The sequence below is a fragment of the Hipposideros armiger genome, unplaced genomic scaffold (assembly GCF_001890085.2).
Source record: "Hipposideros armiger isolate ML-2016 unplaced genomic scaffold, ASM189008v1 scaffold_499, whole genome shotgun sequence".
Taxonomy (NCBI): domain Eukaryota; kingdom Metazoa; phylum Chordata; class Mammalia; order Chiroptera; family Hipposideridae; genus Hipposideros; species Hipposideros armiger.
The window spans coordinates 540430-548883 of record NW_017731849.1 but is presented as its reverse complement, the minus strand read 5'-3'; the positions used below and the strand labels follow the sequence as shown (position 1 = coordinate 548883).

Sequence of the window (8454 nt, the reverse complement as noted above, 5' to 3'; positions counted from 1 at the left end):
CTCTTCAATCACCATATCATTCAAGGTGGCCATGTTTTTGCAGCCCCTGAAGTAGAGCTTCTCTTAGACCAAGCTCAAAGAATGTCCAGCACTTCTGATGGATGGACACAGCCATCCAGAGTCCATCTGCTCTGGGTGGGTTCATATCCTCCCCAGATCTACCGGCTCATCTGTCTAATTCAGATATTGCTTCACACCCAGTGTTCTCTCCGGGAATGTTAGTTGACACGATAAGATTGAGATAACCAGTTCCAATAACATATTTATATTTGCTTTTTCCTTTTTCCTGGGCCTCAGGTTTATTGCTGTTTATGCCTGTGACTCTGCTCTTTTGCTGGGAAATCAAGCAATCAGACTGTTCAGAAATCCAACACAAACAAACAGATGAAGTTGGAAGATTTGAAGCTCTTTCTCAGCCCCAGGTCTCCCTTCATGTTTTTCTGTGGCATTTGTAGGATGCTGGGCCTGGCCTCACCAAGAAAGCTCTGAGGTCAAGATCACCAGAGTAAGAGATGTCAGGTAGACTAGATGGACCAAAACACATTTGTTTAGCTGCCTTCATATGCTCTGGTGAACACCGTGCTCCTGCTTCACAGGTTAGTGTGTGTGAGATTTTGTGACAGAAAGAGCATTACAATCACACTAGAGGAGCAATGCTTCGTCAGCTCTGCCTTCACAGAAGGTTAGCTTTTCTAGGGCTCATAGCAATGATATGTCACAGTGTTGCCACAGTGCTCAAACCCATGCTGTTTCCCTTTGCTCTCTGTCCTCTGCAGGGACTGGGGAGCCCTAACACCCAACCAGGAAGTAGTAAAAAATTCAGCATTGTATGATTTAACAGATTATTAGAAGGAAACTGGAAAAGGTGAGTAAGAGGCTTACTGGTGAGTCATCAGAAATTCAAAAGCACACCCTATTTGTGAAACCACCTAAATATTGGGCACACTATGATCTCCTTCTGTTAAATGTGGGATTAACAAACTATTAAATGCATTCATTGGTTTGGATTCAGATTATCCCCCTAACCAATGGACTCATGAAGACATTGATGTCTATTGGTTGCCTAATTTTCTAGTATCTGCTAAAATGTTTTTGGTCTAATCAGAAACTGTAGTGATTGCTTTCATTCTGAGGGTCATATGCCAGTCACCAGGATGTTGCTGGGCTTCACGACACAACGAGCTGGAGGTGAGCAACAGAGCTTCAGCCCTCACCACATGAAGCTCCACCCTGATGGGCCGTTTTGTCTGGCCTTCCATGACTGCCTTACTCTTTCCTTTGCCCCCATCCAATTTCACAGCTACTTTGCTCCCTAAGTAATTAGTAGATTATTTATTAGTCCCATTTTGGAAACACATTCCCACCAAGGTGTCAGTGACTTCTGGGCTCCTACATGAACTTGCATTTTAATAGAGATGATAGGAAAAGAAAAGCACTGAACTGAGAAGGTGGCATCTAATCCTAGGACTGTAAACATTGGATCGGCTGAGTGAGAGTATATATTTCTAGAAGCCCTTGACCCTTTGTATTGAATGGAAATTTGGTCTCCACTTACAAGTGGTAGATCCTGAAAACAGGCAAAACCTAGCAGAAAGGGCACATGAGGAGAATGGAATTAACTTGACTAAATTATGAGATTAACTCTATTCTGCTCAGGCTGGTGGGGGACAAAGGTTCAATGGATGATGTCCTTGAACAATCAGAGGTTGTCAAGTAGGCTTTGTTCTCTTGACAGCTTTTCCACTGGACCAGATCCAGGCTTTTTCATGATGACTTATGATATAGACCAAGTGGGGCAGCTAGTGTTGGAAACAAGAGCATCATATTTTGTGTAGGGCGGCTTGGCACTAACGGTCTTCACCAGAAAATTATGGGCTCCAATCTTATTAGCAGTGTTGTTTAATCTAAAAAAGATATTTCTATTGTAATTTTGTGCTCCAAGGACCATTTTCTCTTTCCTAAGAAGATGGATACTTCCTCTTTTCTGAAAAGAAAATATATCTGATTAACTTCCTCTTATTTATTTATTTATTTATTTATTTATTTATTGACTGCTAGGAAGCTCCATTCTTAAAGATTCAAAATTTTAAAACAGTGTAGATGCCTCACAGGATTTTATTTGCATTATTTTTCTTAATTGACTCTACTTTTATAGCTTCTCTTTTTATAGTTCATGTAGCTTATATAGAACTTGTTTGGTTCATGTTTCTTTATTTCTGTTCTAATATAATTTTATCTTATGCGTTAGCATTGTAAGCCATCTCAAGTCATTTGCAAATATGGAGTGTTCATTTTCATGACTCCTTAGGAAGGAAGGAAACCTTTATTAAAGAAGTTAATAAAGTTTAGCTCTAGGTTTTCTAAGGACAAAGAACATAGTGAAAACATTGACCCTCTGCAGACAGGCACACTGTTATTCCCTTTTGTTGGCTTTCATTGCATGTGACCACACCAGGAAGTCCAAGGTTCCTTTTTCTGGGAAAGTAGCAACTGATTTCTTCAGCCTTGAGTGAGAAAATCAGAAAAGGAAAAATAATATCTACCTGTATCTTCACCTCACTGAAATTACCCACCTCTTGTCATTGGAATTATGGATTAATTCATATGAATTAATGCATATGAATTATGCATTCCTTTTGCTTTATGGGGCATGACCCCGGGTATCCAGATCCTGAACAAAAAAGCCCCAAAAAGTGGCATTTTATAGGAAACTGATCTAGAACAGAAGCGTTCCACATACCCCTAGAACATTTGTCTTCTGTGGTTTCAGAAATCTGTCAGTGTCTGCTGGGAGAATCATCAGGTCTCCGGCTCTGAGCTGCTTCCTCTAACCAGGCTGATATTGACTTGAAGGGGGAGGGTCAGCAGAAAAGTATTTTTCTTTTCCTTCTTGAAGGGGGTGTGTCCTGGGCTTGTCAGCCTGCAAGGGCAGCCATGTGTACCAGGATTTGCTCACAAATCAGTGGACCTGTGTGCATGCCAGAGAGCAGCTGTACTTCAGATATTAAGACTGTCTTTCCAGACAGCATTTAAGAAGTGGTTGAGCCACAAGTACCCTGGAGAAAGGGCTCCCTCGGGCAATGATGTGAAGAGAGGAATCACCAGGTAAGCCCAATCGCTGTGATTTGATTCCTTAGAACGTGTATTACTAACCAGTACTGCCTATTAATCTGAGATTGCTTTTCACTCCCCATGGGGAAGCCTCTGAGTTCAATATCCCATTTCCCGCAGAAGGTTAAATAAAGGAACAGAGAGTGGAAAAAGCAATGAGCAGAGACAACAGAGTTCAGCCTCTTGGTAACTGTACAAATTGAGGTGATTTGCTGAGTCTCAAACTCCAGGATTCCTGATTCTTAAGCACATGCTTCTCTGGATCAATTATAACCCAGCAACCCCTATTCTTTGGATCTGCCTGGGAGGTAGGTAGATCGACTAGAATAAAGAAAGCTCCACCAAGGATACTTGTTAAAAATACCAGTCGTAAGGCTTCCACTAATTAGAAATACATTTGCCTTAGCAATCTCTTAAAATAAAAATACGCTTAAGATAATTAAGTTTATTTTCCCTTTAGGATGAATTTGTTTAAACTTTGACTGAACTAGAGTACATCTGGGAAGTACTTCCTAGTTTCTTTTCCCGGACTCCAAAAACCCCAAAATTAACCCTTATAACCATTTCCCCTGCTACTTCCCCCAAATATAAAGTGACACTATATTTTTTTGACTGACAGGCCTTGAAAATTAATAATTTTTCTTTTCCCTTTTATTCTTTTTCATGAAAAATCCATTTATGTAAACCTGATATCCTATGGAATCCACCTATGCCAGAGACAAAATGATGGGAAGTTACGAAGGAGGTATAGAAAGAAGGTCAAGGTGGGAGAGTTATGGAGAAATTTTTATTTTTGCTTTTTCATGGTGATATCCATTATATTAAACCTCATGATAACACACACAGGCTGGAGATCATAGATATAAGACAAATAACAAAAATAGATCAAAATACATTCTATAATTTATCAGAATATTAACATGACTTATGCTATGTTTTTTTTGCTATAATAAAACCACTACTAATTATTCATAACAGTAGCAAAAATTGAAAACAATTTTACAATAATGGCCACATAATACTTTATTCAACCATTAACAAGTAGTGCAACTTTGAGCAAATTATTTTGCTTTTCTTGCTCTAGCTGATTAATTTGCAAAGATGGTAGCAACAAGCATTAAGAGTTAAAATGGGAGTGTATGCATGTGAGTCTTAGAAGCGTGACTTGCAAACACTCCTTCCTATCTCAAGCACAACCACAAGTCGATATGAATTGTTGCTGATACGTCTTATAGGTATGTATGTTTGTTTCTCTAAAAGTATGGTAAATTTCTTTAATATTTTAAAAAACAGAAACAGGGTCTTCATTATAAGATTTATCTCTTGCTGTGCTGAGGATAAGAGGAGAACAATATTTTTACAGCCATATGCCCTCTGATGTCATTCAACCTACAATTAAATAAGTGCAAATATACTCCTAGAAAAAAAATAAATGGTCACATTCATTCAAACTCATGTATAAGTGACTGATTTTAGCACTTTGGGAGCAAGTGTAAATGAGAAGAAATAGGATACTAGCTATCGAAGGGCATTAGCAGTGGTTGGGGTGTGTGTCACAGGGGTGAATGACTCAGAAACTGAAGGAGTGGCATCCCTTGGGCAAATGTCACTGAATTCCCAGTTGTGCTTAAGGCCACTCCTTGTAAACCTTGTTCCACCCACCCTAAGCATTGATATTTGAAACTTCCAAAATATCCTGTCTTGTTCTCTTTCTGAAGTGCTTTGGCAGGGAATACCCATAGCTACGGAGAAGGGGAAACCCTGTTCCCAAATACATCATGGCTTTCTCCTAACTTGTGTTGGGGCAGCAAGTGCTCATGGGACGTCAAGGTCTTCACAGTTCTGGACTGGATAGATACAGTCTTAATAGCTAGAAAAATAATCTAGAAATCTGGAGGGATAGTGTAGAAGGTCTATAGCATCATCGCCTGAAGCATACCATGTACAGCTGGTTCTAGCTTTGCTGAGTTCCACACAGTAGTACAAAAAGATCAGCGAGCAGGGGAGGCCCTCTTACCATACCCCCTCCCCAGCAAGGCAGATTATCTTCTAGAGGCTCTTGTTCAATGGTAGATGGAAACCTGGGCTCTGACATGCTGAGAATGAAAATCCATAAGAATTAATAAGTGAGAAAGTGCCCTGGCATTTCATAGAGTTATAGCAAATTCCCCATTCATAGCTAGTTGAATAAATAAAATACAAAGAGGTGTACCCCTAAAACTGCAAAATAAAGTTAAATCTTGTTGAGGAGGGTTATTAAGTCCTCATGGTGTCTCTGGGTCCTCAGTGCAAATGTTAGTTTTTGTTTTTTTTAAAAAAGATTTTATTGGGGAATTAGGGGAAGGGATCAGACAAGTTGCTGTCCTTTTGTTCTTCAGTCTAGTTGTGGAGGACATTGCTTCACTGGCCCACGTTGGTATTATCATTGTGCTCTTCCCGGATGAGGCAGATCGGTCGCCGGCCTCTGGACGGCCGCTCATGGCAGCCCTTGGCAGCTCACACCGGCTGCCGGCCACTCACAGTAGCTTATGGCAGCCCACTGCAGCCTCACTGCATCCTACTCCGTCCCTGGCGACTCAAAGCAGCCCAGCTCCAGGTCGAGCTGTTGTTCACCATCTTAGCTGTAGAGGGCAGTGTCACTGGCCCTCGTGTGGGATCTGAACCTGGGCTCTGCTGTTCAGAGCTGGCGTCCCAAGCCAACTCATAACCAATGCGCTAGTCGGTTGGCCCAGAAATGTTAGTTTTTAATCTCCAGAGGCACACAGACCTTGGAAACTAGTGGTTTTTTTTTTTTTGGGGGGGGGGCATGAGGGGGGAGGTTGTTTTACATAAAGCCTTTTAAGATAAATACTTTTAAAAAAAACTTTAAAGTTTTTGAAAATAATTTCTTTATCGTTTGCTTGTTTCTCACAAGATAAAAATTTAAAAACCTGAGTTCCTGTATCATTTAGGGGCAAGTAGGTGTTTACTATAAATTTGTGGTATTAGGATAGCTTGTCACAATGGAACAGATTCACACCTGCAGAGTTTTGGGTAAAGAGTCTTTGTATTAAGCAGATTATATTTTCCATGAAAACCTTTCACATTTGTGTTTGTACTTTAGCCAGATTTTGCTTGAAGACTTTCCAATACTTAACCTCTTAGAGAATCAGGCTAATTATTTCTAGTAAGAAAATTAATGACATACTTCTCAGACATACAACACTCTTATCTGTTGTTGACCAAGATAATAATTAAGCAAGTAACTAGTGAAAACATGACACAGATAGCAGTAGAATTGAAAAATATTTGTCAGAATTTTTTTATATGACAAAGTAGCCTTTAAAATTGATAAAAATTATCAAGGGGATCTTGGTAAAGAATGGTTTAGTCAAGAAACATAGCTGGAAGTTGAAGGGATTAGAAAGTACATATTGGTAGTCACAAAATAGTCACAGGGATGTGAAATATAATATTGGGAATATAGTTAATAATGTAAAGACTATTATGGTGTCAGATGGGTATTGGACTTGTGGGGGTGGGGGTCACTTCATAGATTATATGAATGCCTAACTACTTTGCTGTATGCCTGAAACTAATATAAAATAATATTGAGGTCAACTATAATTAACATGTATATGTTAAATACACACACACACACACACACACAGTCACAGGATATAAAGTACAGCATAGGGAATGTAGTCAATGGTACTGTAACAGCTATGTATGATGTCAGAGTGGTAATAGACTTGGGGTTATCACTTTATGAGGGGTGTAAATGTCTAATCATTAGGTTGTTTTGTACACCTGAAACTAATAATCAAATCAAATTAAATTTTATTAGAAAAGGAAACAAACATAGCTGGGATAACTGGTTATTCATTTGGGGGAAAATGAAAGTAAACCACTATTTCATAGCAAAACCTGACAGAGCTCCAGAAAGACTGAAAATTTAAATCTATTAAAAAAAGAAAAACTTAAATAAGTGTTAGGAGAAAATGTAGGAAAATATTTTTACCATCTTTTTATAGAAAAAATTCTTAAGTTCAAGTTTAAAATCATATAGAAAAATTTACATGTGACTTCATGAATATTTTAAACTTATGTGCAGAACAAGACAACATAAAAACTTAAAAGACAAAAGACAAATGCTGAAGCAAATATCTGTAACACACATGACAAAGAGCTAGTATCTGTTCTATATGAAGAGCTCCTAAGAAGCAGTTCTTAAGACAAAAAATGAATACTCTAATAGAAAAACTTAGAACAATGACTTAAATAGTCAGGCCAGAGAAAAATAAAAATGGCCACTAAACATCTGAAAAATGCTTAATCTTACTAATAATCAAAGATATCACAATAATTAGAAAAATTTTGCCTATCAGTTTGGCAAACATTAGAAAGATGTTGAGGACAATGTGATGAAGCAGTTGTTTCTACATCTTACCAGGGGGTGTAAACAGGTATAAATTAGGAGGGCAATTTGGCCATGCCTACCACAACTCAAAATGTATCAATCTTTTGAAGCAACACTTTCACTCTAACCTAGAAAAATCAGTTTCCCTGGAATTAAGGATGCACAAAAAAACTTAATAAAAGGGACATTTGAGGGCAGATTATAGGAGTCCAAACAACAAACTTGCTGTGATAACACATTTGCTCTTTATCTGTACATAATGTGTAGCCTGGAATGATTTTGAGTAGGGATTGATATAATATTTGCAGGATAGGTGGGATGCTAGGCAGCTGGTTCTATTTCTAGAAGAATTATTTGGGAACTGAGATTGAAAGACTTGCTTTTACTCATTAGAAAATTATGATGAAAATGCTGTTAATATGCATAGGGAAACTTAAAGAATGGGTTTTTGGGTAGATTTGAAACAATTACGGTTTATCAGTATAAACAACGAATGAAACATCAGATATTTGTTTTTCTCTTGTTGCAAATAATCTACCCCAAAAAAGTTTGTGACAACTTCAATCTGACCCTTCACATAGGAAGACCCCATTAAGCCTCTTCTGTAGGTCTTTTCCAGTAGGCCTAATGAATTCCTTTTTTTTTTTTTATCCTTAGACAACTGAGTATCCTGAGACACGAATGACACTCACATTTGTTAGGAGGAAGCTTTGAAACATATATTCTTCATTTCCCTGAACAGAGAACTAATTTGTAAAGCACTTAGATGGAAATCAAATGAACAATCATGATTTTATTAAAATCATTCCTCAAGCAACAAAACGACCTGGCCTTAGTCCAAGGGAAATATTAAATCCTTTTGGGAGAGAAATTTAGGGAAATAGAATTTAAGTTTACCCTTCTCACTTTCTGCAAGTGTGAAAAGAAAGTAATTCCCACATATT

General features: G+C 38.2%; 1 protein-coding gene across 1 annotated transcript in view; it reads left to right on the top strand.

The window, feature by feature from the left end:
* Positions 1–2926: 2926 nt before the first annotated feature.
* ADGRF1 (adhesion G protein-coupled receptor F1) overlaps positions 2927–8454 on the top strand; it is a 51389-nt gene continuing 45861 nt past the window's right edge. Inside the window, exons 1-2 of the mRNA XM_019667520.1 lie at positions 2927–3105; positions 3828–3875. Coding sequence (XP_019523065.1) covers positions 3835–3875 — 41 coding nt within the window. The 5' untranslated portion in view covers positions 2927–3105; positions 3828–3834. The remainder of the gene's footprint in view (positions 3106–3827; positions 3876–8454) is intronic.